At 54.0% G+C, this 16253-nt stretch overlaps 1 protein-coding gene and 1 long non-coding RNA gene across 6 annotated transcripts in view; one reads left to right on the top strand and one right to left on the bottom strand.

The window, feature by feature from the left end:
- Positions 1-769: 769 nt before the first annotated feature.
- OLFML2A (olfactomedin like 2A) overlaps positions 770-16253 on the bottom strand; it is a 38543-nt gene continuing 23059 nt past the window's right edge. For 4 of the 5 annotated variants that reach the window (XM_077144603.1, XM_077144598.1, XM_077144612.1 and 1 more), the window contains 6 exons: positions 13735-13842; positions 10692-10901; positions 8526-8775; positions 6084-6311; positions 4629-4814; positions 770-3205 (listed from right to left, as the gene is read on the bottom strand). In XM_077144603.1, the coding sequence (XP_077000718.1) occupies positions 2601-3205; positions 4629-4814; positions 6084-6311; positions 8526-8775; positions 10692-10901; positions 13735-13842 (1587 nt within the window). In that variant the 3' untranslated portion in view covers positions 770-2600. Of the gene's footprint in view, positions 3206-4628; positions 4815-6083; positions 6312-8525; positions 8776-9188; positions 10080-10691; positions 10902-13734; positions 13843-16253 lie in introns of those variants that run through there. The other variant, XM_077144623.1, reaches the window with a different exon arrangement.
- LOC143670028 (uncharacterized) lies at positions 924-14468 on the top strand. The gene is made up of 3 exons (XR_013169215.1): positions 924-1914; positions 6759-10336; positions 11411-14468. It is a non-coding gene; the product is annotated as an uncharacterized LOC143670028 (long non-coding RNA).

The following is a 16253-nucleotide window of genomic DNA, read 5'->3' as shown; positions in this document are numbered from 1 at the left end:
AGGCTCTTTATAAGCTGGCCCCAACTCCCTCCTGGGTCTCCATTCTGGACACAGTTTATGGCCTGGGCACACTGAGTGAAAGCAACGGCCTCCAGGTCAGGAGCTGCCACTTACAGGTGCACCAGGCCGGGGCAGAGAGCATGCATGGCCAGTCCTCAAACTCTGCCCCTGCCACGGTCCGGGCTGCTATGTGAACCTGATCAAGTCCCTCAGTTTCCTCAACTGTAAAATGGGTTTTACAGAGTGTATACCTTCCACTGAGGCTGTGAAGATGCAAGGAGGACATGCACGTGGCACATTTAACACACTGTTGGTGCCCAGGTGACAATGACAGTTATACTCCCTGATTGTGAAACCCAGCTCTCTGCCTGTGTGACAAGTGACAGCTTCTCTAGGCTCCAATTTGACTATCTGCAAAACTAACGGGGCTTAGTGAAAGTTTGGGGCTGCAGCCATCACTTCCAAGCTCCATTAGGCCTCTGCCCTTTTTTCTAACTTTCCCTTTTTTCAGACTAACAAGGAAAGAAGGGCTGCTCATGGTTGGGCTATGTAATCACGGGAGATATAGCTTGTAAAACCTACGCCCAGAGCCGAGGGAAACACGGAGCCTCACACGCCTTGAAGAGCCAGTGAATGGATGCCTTGGTGGTCAGTGGGGTGGGGGAGGCTGGATCTGTCCATACCGTGAGTCAGGTCTTGCTTGGCTGGGTGTCATCATTCCCCCTTATTTCAGGGGTGAGTTACAGCTTAAACAGACAGCATCACTCGACAAGGTCTAAAAGAAATGTATTCTGCACAAAATGCATTTCCTCACACTCTGAGGCCTTCTTTCCCCAAAGCCTGTCACCTTTTGCAGCCCAGAGGGTTGTGTAGCTGAATTTCCCAACGGGGCGACAGGCTGTTCAAATACACAGACGCCGCGGAAGGCAGCAAGGCAGTGGACAGAGGGATCAGGGTCCTGGGCACACGTAAGGATCAGTAGTAATTACTCTTCCAAGGCGCCGGGATGGCTTTGGGGGCTGGGGAGTCTAACATCATCCCAGGCGGGGCTGCCTCCAGGCCAGGAGAATATGGGCTATGGACAAAGCCCTTCTGTAGCAAGGGTGGTTGTGCCTTGCTCTGGGTGTGACTGCAGAGCCACCCTCTAAACCTTTCTGGGCCTGTTTCCTGTCCTTAGTGAAACAGGGGCTTGGACTAGAAAAGCTCTTTCCAGCTCAACAAATATTGTCCAAAGGGGATGAGGAACAGGCTTGAAGGCCATGTCCTTGCGAGGTGGCCCACTTGTGCATCCTCAAACCCATGTCTGGGGCTTAAGGCAGCCCTGACAGTGTAGCTCTCCCCACCAACATCTCTGAAGCCAGGACAAGCCAGGCCCGTAGCTCCCTATTCCTTCCCTCCCTACTCCTGCCCTCTGACGCCTCCCTGCATCTAGGTTTCCCTGGGAGCTGACTGCGCGGGCCCTCTGCCTTCCCTAGCCTCCCCAGCTTCGGGGCTACCCCACCAAATGACCAGGTCAGGACTGACAAGGAACAGGGAGCCTGCTCCATCCTGGCATCATCTCAGCCTCAGGCCTAGGATCTTGCTTAGAGCAGACCTGGAGGTATCCCTGAGTGTATATAGATTGTGGATTCAAAGGCCCAGAGAGAAAGGACAAGATGGAGCCCAGACCCATAGGCTCTGGGAGGGACCAGGGAGGAGCCCCAAGCCCTGGGTATGTGGCCAAAGCCAGCACTTCTGGGGAGGAGAGGGAGCCTCGGGGCCCACCCTGGCCTGGCTCCCAACCCCTGTGGAGTTGCTGCTGGCAGGCAGATGCCTGCAGTCTCCTCAGCAGCTGCTGCAGAAACAAATGACGGCACTGATGAAGAATAAGAGAAAATAAAAATGAGGACAGAGGGAGAGGCCCTTGGAACAGGGGTGAGTATTTTCTCTCGGGGTGTGGTTTCTGTTCAGTGACTGGGTGACGGTGGGGGTTTGGAATGTAGCCGGACAGGGGAGGAGGAGGGGACCAGCCAAAGGCAAGGAGCAAGGACAGTGGTCCAGGGGCGCCAAAGCCCAGGCGCACCCACAGTTGAGCCAGAACGGGGTGGGGGGCTGGGGGCGGCAGGCAGAGCTGGGGCCTCCACCCAACATGCGTGGATTGGTGTCAAAGGCCTCCGGACGAGGGAAGAAGGGGAAAGAGCTGGAAACAGAAAAGGAATAGCATGGCCAAGTGTCCTCATCTGTGAAACGGGGCTGTTGTAGGAGCAGGGATTCAACCCTGTCTGATTCAAACTAAAACATTAAGGAAAGGACATCGTCTCTCTGAGCCTCGGTCCTCTCATCTGTTAAAGTGGGCTGATGACCTTTCCCTCCCAGGGTGGCGTGGGGAGGATGAAGTGGGTAGCTGCGTGGAAAGCGCTTGGCACAGTGCTGTGCAAGTGGAACAGCCTGTCGTTCCACTGGCGCTAAGGCAGCGCGATCTCAGCTACCGGCACACGCCCAGCACCCAGCCCCGGGCCTGGCCCCCGATAAATATTTGCTCTGGGTCCTTTGCAGGAATTGCTGTGGGGAGCCTGCCTCTCCCGTCGCCGCCCCTCTCCTGCGAGGGCCGGGGTCCGCACTCAGACCACGAAGTGGAGGGCGTAGGTGAGCTGGTGGCCGTTGTCCCAGGCATAGAGCACACGCTCCCTGGGGTTGTAGTCGACCTGGGTGGTGTAGCCGTACTCATTGAGGAAGGGCAGCTGGGGCCGCGCCTCGGCGCCCGTGTGCGTGTCGAAGGCGTAGGCGACCTGGCCTTCGCGCTGGCTGTACGTGTCCACGGCGTACAGGACGCCGCACACCAGGAAGCAGTTCCCGTAGGAGTTGCGCGGCAGCCGCGTCTTCCAGGTGGTCTCCCGGTGCACGGAGAGGTCGCCGGGGTCCAGGCGGCTCAGCACGATCACCTCGGCCGGGGCCCCGTCGCGGTCGTCCGTGGCAGGGTAGATGACCCACAGGCCGCTCTCGTCCACGGCGAAGTCGATGTCCGAGTGGCCGCGCCACTTCCAAGGCGTGGTGTCCTCGTAGACCGCGTCAGGCAGCAGCGCCCACGAGGCCACGAAGCGCTGGCGCAGGTCGTACTTGATGATGTTCTTGGTGAAGGCGCGGTTGTAGTAGAAGGCCCCCTGGTACACCACGTGGCCCGTGCCGATCCAGTTGTAGGGCAGCTTGTACATGTTACTCCAGCGGCCTAGGTGCAGAGGGCAGATGGTCACCCCAGATCCCCCACAACAGCCCCCAGCCCACCCCCACATAACTGTGAGGCCACCAAGAGCTCTCTTGAGTGACCCAGCAAGCAACTGGGACCAAATGTGTGCTCTGTGCCTGGAGCTGTGCCGACAGATCATCTTATTACATCATGACAACCCCATGTGCTATCATCATCACTCCCTAACTGGCTTGAGGTCACCCAGTTACAGAAAAGCACAGCCAGGATTTAAACGCAGGCTAGGTTCCTGTGCTTTGTCTCAGGGCCCTTGCCCATGCTGTTCCTTCTGTCAGACTGCCATTCCCCATCTGATCTGCCTGAGGAATGCCTGCTGGTCTTTCAGAGCTGTTGGCCAATGTCACCTCCTCCAGGAAGCCTTCCCTGACCCCCCTGGGCTGAGTGAGGGCGCCTCTCCTCTGGGCTTCCATAACCCTCTGTCTTGGCACTTATCACTTGCTTTCTCCACAAGCATGTGAAATGCTCGAGGCAGGGACCATGACAATTCTGATCTGGCAAAGGAAGGACTTCAGCTGTTCTGGCCCATGTACTGTGACTCCACAGCTCTCGGGGCAATTCCTCCAAATGGCTCAGGAGGACTGCCCCAGCCTATTCTCTCACTACTGCCCGCCTGCCAACCCCCATGTCAGCTTCCTCTGATCACCAGGCCTTTGCATTTGCTGGGCCTTCTGCCTAGAACACTCTTCCTTCTTCCTTCTGCATGGCTTACTCCTGCTCTTCCTCTAAGGCTCAGCTCAGCACCATCTCCACTGGGCAGACTTCCCTGATCTCCAGGCTAGGTCCTCATAGCCCTCTGAGCTCCCGTCCTAGAGCTGTACCGAAATTGTGTCTTTAAGCCTCTGCTTCCCTGACCAGACCGTGCATTTCTGGTGGGCAGGGCCACGTGTGAGTCATCCACCCCCAGCCCCCTGCATCATGCCCCAAATCTGACAACCAACATTCTGCTCTTCCCTCTCCTAATGGCCCCATCCTGGCTCTTGCCCAGACCTGCCGTTCTTCTAAGGCTTGGGGCCCCTGTGCACCTGTAAAATGGGATATCAACCCCCACCTCATTGAGTTATGAAGATGTCATGAGCTAACACATACAGGGCAATTAGCACCTAGTAAGCTTTCAACAAGTGGAAACTGCAGTTATATTCCCCTTGGTGGTAGGTTATACCTGCGAGAGCAGGCCCATGCCCGCCTTGCCTGTGGCTGCTGCATTCTAGCTCCTGGCGTGGTGTCACAAAGGGGACACCCAGGTTCCCTCCTTGGGACACTGACTGTCCAGAGTCAGGCTGAGGGAGTCTGGACCACAGGAAACCACAAGGCAAAGAAAGGCCAAGTCCCCAGGGGGCCCTCTCCAGGCCGCCGCCACCCCACCCCGCCCCTCTCCAGCGTTCCTGACCTTGCTTGAAGTTTTCCAGGTTGCGGAACTCCACCAAGCTGTTTCCATAATAGTAGTTGGTGACGTAGATCCTGGCGTCCTGGGCCGCGGGGTCCTTCATCCAGGCACCCTCGTGGCGCCCGTAGCTGTGGTGCTTCACGGGGGGATCCACGGCCCTGAGGGTGCCCTCGCAGCTCGCCTCTCTGCCTGCGGGAGCGAGGGGTGGCAGGGCACACAGGCCACGGCTCTAATCCCAGGGACATGACTGGGGTCTAACTAAAATCTTCCCTAATGCTCTGTCTGTGCCTTTTTCTTTTTCTGCTTCTTTTTTCCCCTCACAATCATAGCAACACCTGATCCATGTAGAAAATATGAAAAATTCAGAAAAGGAGAATGGTGAAAATAAAAAAGTTTTCACAAACCCCATTACCCAGAAATCTTTTTTTTAAACATGTTATTCTTCCTTCCTTGCCTTTTTCCTTTTGCATTACAGTTTGTTTTTTTAAAAAACTGGGATTCTTCTGAATATATAATTTTATATAGCATGTTTTTTTTTTTCCTTCACTAAGCAATTTCTCACATCATTAAACAGGCTTTCAATGACGTGATTTCAAGGTTCTACCAGAGCCCACCAGACAGCTGTGCCCTTTAATTGATTTAACCAGGCCTAATGTTTTAGCTCTTTAGATTTTTTTCCAGTTTTCAGACACTAGAAATAGTGCTGTGATGGAACCAGCTGGAGCTTCAGCTGCTGCCCACATCGCTGATGGGTCCCACGAGTGGGAAGTGCTCAGGCCCCAGCAGGAAATGGCTTTAAGACTGGTTATTACAGGAGGCCACGATGCCCTCTGGCAGGGCAGGACCTATGTCTCAATGAGGAGGAAGATTTCTACTGTAAGACACGAGCCAAAATGACAAAAGTGGGCCTAAAACCAGAGTGCAAAAGGCAGAACAGAGGGAATAAAGAAATGAAAAAGAAAATAAAGACAATAGCTAAATAATAGGGGGATAGGAGATACTGGATGTTTGGGGTGTTCTTTTTCACTTTGATTTTTATTGTTTTTGGAGAAATGAAAATGTTCAAAAATTGAGGGTAATGATAAATGCGCAACTATATGATAGTCCTGTGAGCCACTGATAATTTGGATGATTATATGGTATGTGAATCTATCTCAATAAAATTGCATTTAAAAAAGACATGAAAATAGTTGCTGAATTTGATGATGAGATGCTGGTGACATTTTAAGAATTTGTTAAAAATGCTATGTGTTTTATGGCCATTTTAAATGCTGGCAAACTTTCTTAGTGAAGGGTCAGATAGTTAATATTTTCGACTTTGCAGATCACGTACTTTTGTCCCCTATCCAATTATTTTTTTTTATGACCCTTTAAAAATGTAAAAACCATTCTTAGCTCTAGGGCTGAACAAAGCTAGAGCCCGGACTGTAGTTTGCGGATGCCTGTGAGATCACTCACCTTGGGTGGGGACTTCTGGGCGTGAAGGCGGCACAGTGGGCCGGGCAGTGGTGGTAGGTATTGGGGTGGTGGTGGTGGGGCCCGGGGTGGGGGTATCAGGTGCCAGGTCCACTCCCCCTGAGGCCCTGGGCCCAGCCGCATCCTGCTCTGCTGAGCTGGGCACGGGTGGCCTGCCCTCCACCTTAGGTGGCAACTGCTCCAGCCAGGAAGTACCCTTGAGGGCATTGTCTGAGGAGAGAAGACCTTTTGTTCACATGCCGGCACTGGCTGCTTCCCAGGCTTCTCTGCAGCCCAGGGGGTTCCCAGCAGCTCTGGGCACCTCGAAGGAGGCACCGGGAGGGCTCCTGAGGCCTCCTTAGCCTCTGGGAAAAGCCTCAAAGTGAGAGGCAGGAGAGCTTCACGGTGGGCAGGCCGCGCACCAGCGGGGTGTCCTCTGACAAGCCCCATTCACTGCTTCTGTGGACCTCAGTTTCTTCCTCTGTGAAATGGGAGCAATGAGGCCTGCCCTGTGAGGCTGTTATGTTGATTGGAGGAAAAAAGTATATAAAATGTCTGCACAGATCCTGGCACATAAGAGGCCCATTCTCTCCATTTCTCTCAATTTCTTAGATCCAGTTCCAGGAGGCAGAACCCCTCCCCTCGTCTTACAAGACTTTCCCCTTTTCTTCTCCCTAGGACCTGCCCTCTGGAAACCAAGTATCTGCCGCCAAAGGCAGGGATGGCAGGTACAGCCAGCCTCCTGCCAACTCTGGACCCCAGGTCGCTGTCCTTCTCTCTGTCCCCTCACTCATCCCGTGTCCCATCTTTCAGGCTTTCCTCACGCCCCCTGACCTCCGCTCTTCCACCCCAGCTGGCAGGGCTGTGCTGAGGGGTGGGGCTTTTTTTGGCTCCCGTGCAGCCTGGTTTGGGGACCCTCTCTGGGTCATCCCTGGCCTACACACCTCTCTGGGCTGGGATGGATGGGTCTGGGTAGGGAAACGGGAAGACTGAATGCCACATGGCCAGGGGACTAAGACTTCCCTTTGTCCAGTACCACTCCACCACGTCATGGCTGTGAAACCTTAAGCTTTACCTCTTTGGACTTGCTTCCTTTCTTGTAAAACACAGTTGCTACCGGGATCAAAAGGAAGAGCTTATAGGAAAGCATTTGGAAAACCATGATGCCAGGGACCACAGAATGACACTGTGGTATATGATGGTCTGACCCCCCGGGGATGGGCTGTTTGGGCACAAAGATCCTCTGAATTGAGGACAAGTTCCCAACTTCTTCCTTTCCTCCCTGGGCTGGGCTTCCTCTCTGCGCACGGGCTTTGCTAGGCCCTGCCGTGGGGGCGGACCCCAGCTGGGTCGGTGGTCCTCGGGGGTGCCTGGCCTCGGTGCCCTGTCCCATTAGCGGGATTGTTCCCACGGCCCTACTAGCATAGTCAGATGCCTGCAGCTGTTCTTGAACTAAATCTTGGCCAGAGGTCAGAGGCTGTGTGTCCTGGCCAGGCTGAGGGCCAGCAGCTGGCACCAGGGGCTGGGGAAGAGGTAATAGCTTGGGGGGGGGGGGGTTGGGGTGGTCCTTGGGCCCCTTAGCCCTGAGAATTCAAGAAACCAGGAGGCTCCTAAAGGGACTCTTTCCCAACTACTCCACTTCTCTGCCCCCTTGGACTTGTGCTGGGCAGAGAGCTCCACCGCAGGAGGTCAGCAGGGACCGGGAAGGGGGTGTGACGGGCTTGGGAGCCCCCCTCAGGGACATCTGAGGACAGCAGGCATCTGGGGAGGGTCTCAGAGGTGGAATCAGGAGCTGCAGAGAGCAGGGACAGCTCTGAAAATTGAGGGCTCTTGGAACCTTTGTCTCTTGCTTCTTGGTTAATTACTTTGTTAATCTTCACTGTGACCTGCAGTGAAGCTACTGCAGGGAGCTCCGGGAAAATTCAAGCGTCTGTGGGCTCTTTTTTTGGAGTCTTAAAAAGAGGGAGGAACAGGCCATCCATTCCAAGGCTAGAGTGGAAACTAGAGGGGCCCCAAATGTCCATGCCACTGCCCAGACACTCTGGCCTGGCTGCAGCCCCGTGTGTTCGCCCACCTTCGCCTGAGGCAGTGGCGGGGTCATGGGCTGTGAGCTCCGCGGGGGCACGGGCTGCATCTACCTCGCTCCCGCCTGGCATGTCGTAGACCTTCAACAAACCTTTGAATGACTAAGGAACAGTCCAATGAGAGTGGGGACTGCTTTAGGAACTGAGCGGCCCTTTGTGTGGGTTATATCATTTCATTCTTAACAAGCCCCTGAAGGGGTATTATCCTAATTTTATGGATTGAGCAAAGGGCACCCAAAAGGTAATTGGTGGAGCTGACACCTGGAGCTGTCTGCCTGCCAAGAAGGCGAGGGGATCTCTGGAGCACCGTCATCTGTCAGCTCGTCCCCATTCCCGGAGGTTCCAAGCCCGTCCGACTCACCCGCCTCAGCGTCAGCCGCCTCCTGCCTGCCCGCCTTGTAGTAGGTGATGCCTCGGATCACAGCTTGCTGCTGGGCCAGGGCCCTGGGCTTGGCCGTGGGCTGGGGGAACTGGCCCTTGCTGCTCTCCTTCCTTAGCTTTTCTGTCTTCAGCAGCTTCTCCTTAGAAGCTTTCGGGAGGCTCCTGTCTACAAAGCTCTTCTGAATGCTGCCATATTTGTTGGTGTCCTTGCCTTTCCTTCCAGCCGTGTCCTGGGAGAAAAAGGGATGTTTGAGACTCGGGAAACAGCTGAGGGATGCTGGGTGGGGGTGAGGGTCTTCAGCTCTGACACCTCTCAGGGGGCCACGGAGGCTCAGCATGTGTGGCTGGAAGCGGTCATCCGCCATAGCCCCTACTTCCGGGCGTTCATAACGTCACGGCTTCCCTTAGCTGCCCATGTGGTGCCGTCCATGACTGGGGGTGGGGGTTAAGGTGCCTCCACTTCCCCATTCAGCTCTCTAGCTCCCCTGCAGGCTTGAAGCCTGAGAGATAAGATTCCAGACTCATTTCTCAGCTCCAGCTTACTCCTCCCCAGGGGGTGGACTGTAATGGTCAGCTCCCTGGGGAGTCAGCTTCACCAGCTGGTCATTTTTCCAGACCTGTCTCTCTCACTCATTGATCTTACTATGCGGACAGGGGAGAAGTTCTTGGCTCCTAGGTAAGCAGACCAAGTCATCCTCGTGTGCCCAGAACTTTCCTAGTTTTAACAATGAAAATCCTGCATCCGGGGAAATACTTCAGTCCCGTGCAAACCAAGATTGTTGGTCACGCTAACCCTTAGACATGCAATTTTTAATGTTTTGTGAATTTTGTTGTTTTCACTTGTTTGAAATACCGCTGCTGCTGGCTTGGCACAAGAACAGAGGGCCTGTGACATCATCCATTGTGAGGCAGAATCTCCGGGAGATATGGTAAGTACAGTATCTAGGCACGCTGTCTCTTTGCCACTGCCAATACAGGACTCATTCTCACCCGCGGAATTGGCACCAGGATGAACAGGAAGCCTGCTCCGGGCCAAGGCACCATGCTTCCTCCACGCTTTATCAGCATCTAGGCGGTCCCCGTTGCAGACACAAATGGTCCCATTATTATAATGTCAGCATGGGAGGCCAAGAGGTGGAGAGGAAGAGCAGGGCTTGGCAGTGATGCAGACCTGGCTCCCAGGCCTAGCTCAGACACCCTTTCTCTGCATGATCTCTCTCCAGGCTTCTTCATCTGCAAAATGGGCAATAACCATCCCTCCTCACAGTTGGCTAAGGAATTAACTGAGATAATGTCTGTGAAAAATCAGATTTGGAGTAGGGATGCCAAAAATGTCAGCTTCCTTTTTCCCCTGCTAATCTAAACAAGGTCACTGTGGACAGGGGCAGGTTGTGTCCTGCACATGGGTGACTGGCCAAAGGGTTCTAAATGGGATTGAAAAAAATCCAATCTGTACTCCATTGGCCAAGCTATATGCCTTGGCTTGTGTCTATCATATTTTTTGCAATTTGTCCACCCGGAGACGGTTTCTTTTACTAATCTGCTCAGAGGAAGACATTTTTTTATTCCAATTTTGTCCACCTAGAGGGAGGGTCTTTTCAAATTTGCACAAAGTTGCACCATGGGCGGCCCCACCCTGCACACTTTTTATTCAGAGCTTGAATATGGAATGTTTGGGTGTTAGCTGGTGAAGCTACACAGCTCCAGTTGGATGAACTCGTGTGAGTCTGCAGGTTCCCTAAGGCACTACCTTCAGGCAGGCCTGACCCAGCCAGGGCTCCAGGACAGCAGGTGAGGCCAGAACCAGTTTGGCTGCGACAGACCTGGTCTCCCAGGACCAGGCGGGGGCGGGGGAGGGACGGGGGTGGTCATCTCCACAACCTCTTTCCCGTCACTTTGGAAACTTAAGAAAAAACGGCCAAACACATGGCTTTGGGACCAGACCCCCTTGGCTGGGCCCCCGCGTCTTCCCCCAGCTCACCCGTGCCCCCTGCACAGCAGGCACCTCCTGCCCCCCACCGGCTGTGGACTCTCCAGCTGCACCGGCCTCGTCCTCCGGGCCGATGCCCCCTCCGAGCTGGCCCTCAGGGCGGAGGCTCTGCAACGCGAGTCCACCCACCTCTGGCTCCGTGCTCACAGCCCTCACCTGAGCCTTGCTGTCCGGGCCAGTGGGGGGAGCAGCAGCAGGGGCGGCGGCCGCGTCCTTCTGCAGCAGCTGCAGACCCAGGCTGGAGAGCTCCTTCTTGATGCTCATCATGATGGCCGAGTGGTTCTCGTAGTGCCTCAGCTGGTCGCTGAGGTGGCGCACGCTCTCCCGCACCACCTCATTCTCCCGGCTCAGGTTGGCCTTGATGCTCTGCGGAGGTGGGAGCCGAGGTCTCTCTGCAGCCAACCTCCTCCGACCCCCCCACCGCCCATTCCGAGGGGCACCCCACCCACCATCAGGCTCTGCTGCCCAGGCCCCTGACCGGGTGCAGGGGTGGGAGCGGGGATGGCCCCAGCACGTGTGGGTGGGACGACGCACACAGCCAGGAGACCTGGCAGTTGCTCTTTTTTTTTTTTTTTCATTTAAGAAAGAAATGAATGAATGAATGTAAAAAATAGATAATATTTGCTATATGCTTGTGGTACTAAATTAAAAAAATTCTACAGGATGTTAAAAAAATCCTCAAGAAAAGTTCCTTCTCATCTTTGTTTCTCAGTGCTGATTATTGCTACCAGTTTCTCCAGTCTCCTTCCAGAGAGAGTCCGTGCATTTATAGGGGCAAATGTATATATATATATAGGGACACTTTGCATTTCACTGAGCCTATCTTGGAACAGTTCCACATCTCTACATCTGGTGCTCTCTGTTCCTCTTCACAGCTGCACAGGATGCCATTATATGGACGGCCCCCGATTTACTGATGGTTGCTGAGGTTGCTTCCAATCTTTTGCTACTATAAAATTACTCTTTAATTTAATTTAATATATAAATACCTTCTCTTAATAAAATGCTCATATAAGGTAGAGACAGCGAAACCCTTTGGGGTTTTGCCATGGGGAGTCTCCAAGACTCAACTTCTGTCCTGGCCGTGGTGGCTCTCCCTGCAGCACTGAGCCCTGCCTCCGTTCCTTGGCTTGCTCTCCTGTCCCGCCTCATCCCCGCCTTGCTGGATGCCTCGATGCTCTGCCCAGCTCTGCCCAGCACCTGCCTCTGCCCCCGGTTCTGAGTCCTGCTGGCAACCGCGATGCCCCTCCCCCTGAGGGATCCCCATCGCGGGGCTGGCCACCCCTGCTTCCCGCCATCGCCCAGGCCCGGCCCTGTGCAGGATCGGGAAGCCTGCACGGCATGTCAGGTATCAGCCCCAGATCCCCAAAGCCCCCGGAACTTCTGAAGTAGGAGAGACTGGAGTTGGAGGCAGGAAGCACCTCTTTGCTGTGAAGCTGCAAAGCTGCAGAATTATGAGTTCAGAGAAATTTTTACAGAAGAGAAGATAATCAGAAAGTGGCTTATGTTCAGTCATCCCTTGGTGTGAACAGAGTCAGCAACCAAGAGGCAGCAGGTGGGAATCAGACAGACCTGGGTTTGAATCTCTGCTCTCTACTGCTTGGCTGGGTAACCTTGGGCTCGTGACTTGACTGCTCTGAGCTTCAGTTTCCTGGTCTGGAAATGCAGATTCTTTTCACAATATTAACTAAATTGCAGGGTTACTCTGAGGACCCGAAAGGCCAAGGAACCTGAAAGTACATTCCAAACTAAATCACACGGAAGACAGAAATCAAAGTGTGTAAGGCGGGGTTTCTCAACTGCAGCACTGCTGACATTTGCCAGATAACTCTGTTGTTGTCAGGGGCTGTCCTGTGCACTGTAGGATGTTAGCAGCATCCCTGGCCTCTGCACACTACAGGCAATAGCAGCACCTTCCCACCCAGTGATGACAACTCCAAATCTCTCCAGATGCTGCAGATGTCCCTGGAGGATAGGGTGAGGGTTAGTGCAGAAAATTGCTCCTGATTGCAAACCACAACAGGTGTAATAAGGGAAGAGGGCAGAGAAAAACTGGGACTCCAAATTACTGCTTAACCCGCCGAGATGTTTTCTTTTGGCAGAAGAAACCCACTTCTCCCAAGGGAGGCTGTTCTTGCCACCTCCTTCCAGAGTTAGCAAAAATCTTTTTTTCATAGGATTATCACTTAATAAATGGTGTTTAACAGAAGCAAAGCACACATAATGCAAAACAGAGGATCATTTTTAAAATAATTTCTCTGTGGCTGGGAAATCGCTTCTGATTTGTTCCAGGCCCAACAGATGTACCCTCCTCCAGATTGTCTGGCTAAGAGGAGAGGCGAGTTAATATTGTCTGAGATGACAAGATAATGATCAGAGAAGAGAAACTTCAGAGCCTGCACGGGAAGAGACTGGCATGTACTAGTTGCACAGGAAACCCTGGCATATGGAAGAAATTCAACAAACATTAGCTTGCTCCCATGCTGCTGTGGGTTTGGCTCATAGTAAGTACTCACTAAATACTTTCTGAATAATTAAAGCCACTGTAACCCCAATCTGGGAGATGGTAAGGGGTTAATCTCCCACTGTGGGGCACAGGATGCCTACGAGCCCCCTCCCTCTGGGAAGGAAGCTCGGAAAGGAAGCCCCCACACCCACTGCTGGCAGCTGCACATCCCCAGGCTCTTACCAGCCCAGGAGAGGCCGGATGCAGGAAACAGGCGGAGGCCAGGCTGTGCCAGCAGATATGCAAACCTCGAACCTTCCTCCTGGTCCCTCATTCATCTAACATCCCTGTCCACAGGGGGCAGTCCTGGCTGCCTGCCCAGCCTACAGAACATTTACCCTGACCAGGAGGGGATGCAGTGCATCTGCCTCCACCGCAGATGGGTGCTGGGACAGTCATGCTGCCCCGAGCCTGGCCCTCTTGGGTTTGGGCAGTTGTGCCAGGCTGCATGGCCCCAGGAGGCCCCATTCAGGTGGGACAGTATGTGAATGGGGTCCCGGGGTTGTGCGATGTGGGGGCTCTGGTCTTTGTGAACTGCAGGAGACTACAAGTTCCAGCCCCTCCATATCCCTTGGGCACAACAAGCAGGTGCCTTGATTTCTCCACCAGCCCTCCGGCATCTTGCAGGCTCTCGAGCCCCAGTCAGGCCTCTTCCCCAAAGGGCCCCCGGCCCCGATGCACGCCCACCGCTACCTCTTCCAGCGTGCCCATCTGGGAGGCCACCTTGCGGACGTAGGCGTGCACCTTCATCAGGTCCATGCTGTACAGGGCGCCCTCCAGGAGGTCCACCATGGACTGCAGCTGCCAGAGGAAGGCCAGGATTAGGAAAAAGGCACAGCCCCAGGCCAGCCCAGAGGGTGCCAGGGGAGGCCCACCGCGGCTAAAATCTCCAGGACTTGCGCGCATCCGAATAACCTACTTGGACCTTCGGCGCTCACCAGACCCAGCCTGCTAACAATCACGAGAAAAACAAGAGCCCTTCCTTTGAGGACTTACCATGTACCAAGCTTAGAAGAGTTATTTCAATGATTCCTTGCAACCACCCCACGAGGTGTGTCATGGACACCCAAGGAGCTCCACCCAGGCCCCTGGGATCTCACTGTTTCCGTGTCCGCCCCGCTCTACAGCCTGCTCTGTAGCCTGCTCTGCTCTTCTGAAAGACCACCCTGGTGCTGCGGGAGCCCCAAAAGTGCCTGCAGTGTTACGTCCCTCTGAGGTGGCCCCGAGGCAATGACTGACTCCTGTGGGTGTCTGAGAGCCCAGCTCCCTAGCCCGTGTGGGAGCAGCTGAGTTCCTGAGCTGTAGCTCACACTCCCGAGCTCCCCTGAGGACGGGGCTGAGATTCCTGAGAAGGCTCCCTCGATTGGCTTCTTCCCCTTCCCTGCCCTGCTTCTCCCACTTCATCACCTTTTCTCCTAATAAATCATTTGCACATAAAGCCTTATCTCAGGGTCTACTTCTAGAGACTCAATCCAAGAGGAGGTGTGCACAGCTTTTATTCTCATTTTACAGATTGAGAAGCTGCAGTTGAGAGGTAAGGCGACGTGCCCACCACCAACCGCGTGTCAGATGGTGGAAACAGGAGTAAAACCCAAAATGATACGAACCTTAACCTCTTTCCTATCATGCTTTACTGTTCCTGTCTTGTGTTCAAATGGGGAAATGAGGCCCAGAAAGGGGGAAGGGCTCACACAGTGCTTGGAGCAAATGCTGAGTCTCCCTGGCCCAGGCTGGGTCTCCTCCCCCTCCCGGTCCTTTCTCCATTACACCTCATCAGGATAGGACACTTCCCTCCAGATGGCCGAGATGCCAGTGAGAGCGTCAGGGAAACCTTGGCACAATGGGGCAATTAGGAAATCGGCCTTCCCTGGCTTCTGAGGAAAGGCTGTTCTTGCAGCCCAACCCCCACCCCTTGCCTGCGGCGGGTCTCAGTGACCAAACAAGCCAGAGCTCTTCTGGCCCTCGTAAGTTGTTTCCAAAACAGTCTTACTCCCACTCTCCCAAGGGTGTTCGAACAGTTTCTGAAGCCAGGGAACTGTACTCCAAGTGGAATCTGCACTCTAAAATAGCAAACGAGGGTGGAGGGCTCTGATGGAAACAGACGTGGAGCTCCAGAGCCAGCTTCTCTGCTCCCCCAGAATCCTTCCAGGCCTGGGGGGCTCTGCCCACAGAGCCCACAGCTGGAGAATCACATACGTAGACTCCTCTGTGCTTCAGCTTCCTTATCTGTGAAATGGGCCAATAGGGTTGCAGTGAGGAGCAGAAACATGTAGAGGACTCGGCATAGCGCGGGCACACAGCACAGGCTTCATGAATCTCAGCAACAATGATTATTTTTCCAGGGGGCTGCACAGACCCTGCCCACTTCACTCTGCTGCTTTCATAGCCACCCCGAGTCCAGCTTTGACTATGGGTCTCTTTTCCTGCTCGTGAACTTTCTGAGGTTCCCTGGGCCCACAAGCAGCCTCTCCTCTCCCGAGCCTGGCGTTCTAGTCCTCCACACTCTGAACCTGCCATCCTCCTCAGCCTCAGCCCATGCTTCTGTGGGCCAGTGACTAAGGACAGCGATGAGCAAGTGAGACAAGGCCCTTGTCCTTCATGGGCTGTCGGGGAACACAGACCGTAACAGGTAGGTGCCCAGGCAGTGGGCATCGGTGACAGGGAGCAGCCGTGGATTAGGGGAGGCTGCCAGGAGGGGGTTTCATTTCAGCTCAGACTAGCAAAAATGATGGGAGAAGGGTATTCCAGACAAAGAGCTGGAGGGAAAAAGAAACAGGATGTGTCCGAGCAGCACCTCTCAAAGTGTGGTCTGCAGACTACTGCTGGTCCAAACTGCTCATGGTCTGTGATAAAATAATTACAGAGAATAAGAGGAAGCATTTAGAAACTTTACAGCCATTTGAGTAATTTCATCTGCTGACGCAATAACAAAACATTGGACTTATATTCTGTATGCCTGTTTTGATTCCATTTTGTTTTTCCAGGAATTCATTTTTATCATATTTTACCCAAGTGTTGATTTGTGACAGATTGAACATTTTGAACTGTTCCTTCACCATAGAAAGTTTGAGAAGCACTGTGCTAAAGGAACAGACTGGCATCCAGTGGGGCTGGAGCAGAGAGAGGACAGGGAGGCATCCTGTGCCATACGTACTCCACTCACTTTCAACCAGAAATGCCCTCATTCCCTCTCTGCCTGTCAGACTCCTAAA

This window comes from Tamandua tetradactyla, chromosome 2 (genome assembly GCF_023851605.1).
Source record: "Tamandua tetradactyla isolate mTamTet1 chromosome 2, mTamTet1.pri, whole genome shotgun sequence".
NCBI classification, from domain to species: domain Eukaryota; kingdom Metazoa; phylum Chordata; class Mammalia; order Pilosa; family Myrmecophagidae; genus Tamandua; species Tamandua tetradactyla.
The sequence above is the reverse complement of the archived record's forward strand: the minus strand, read 5'-3'. Positions and strand labels throughout refer to the sequence as shown.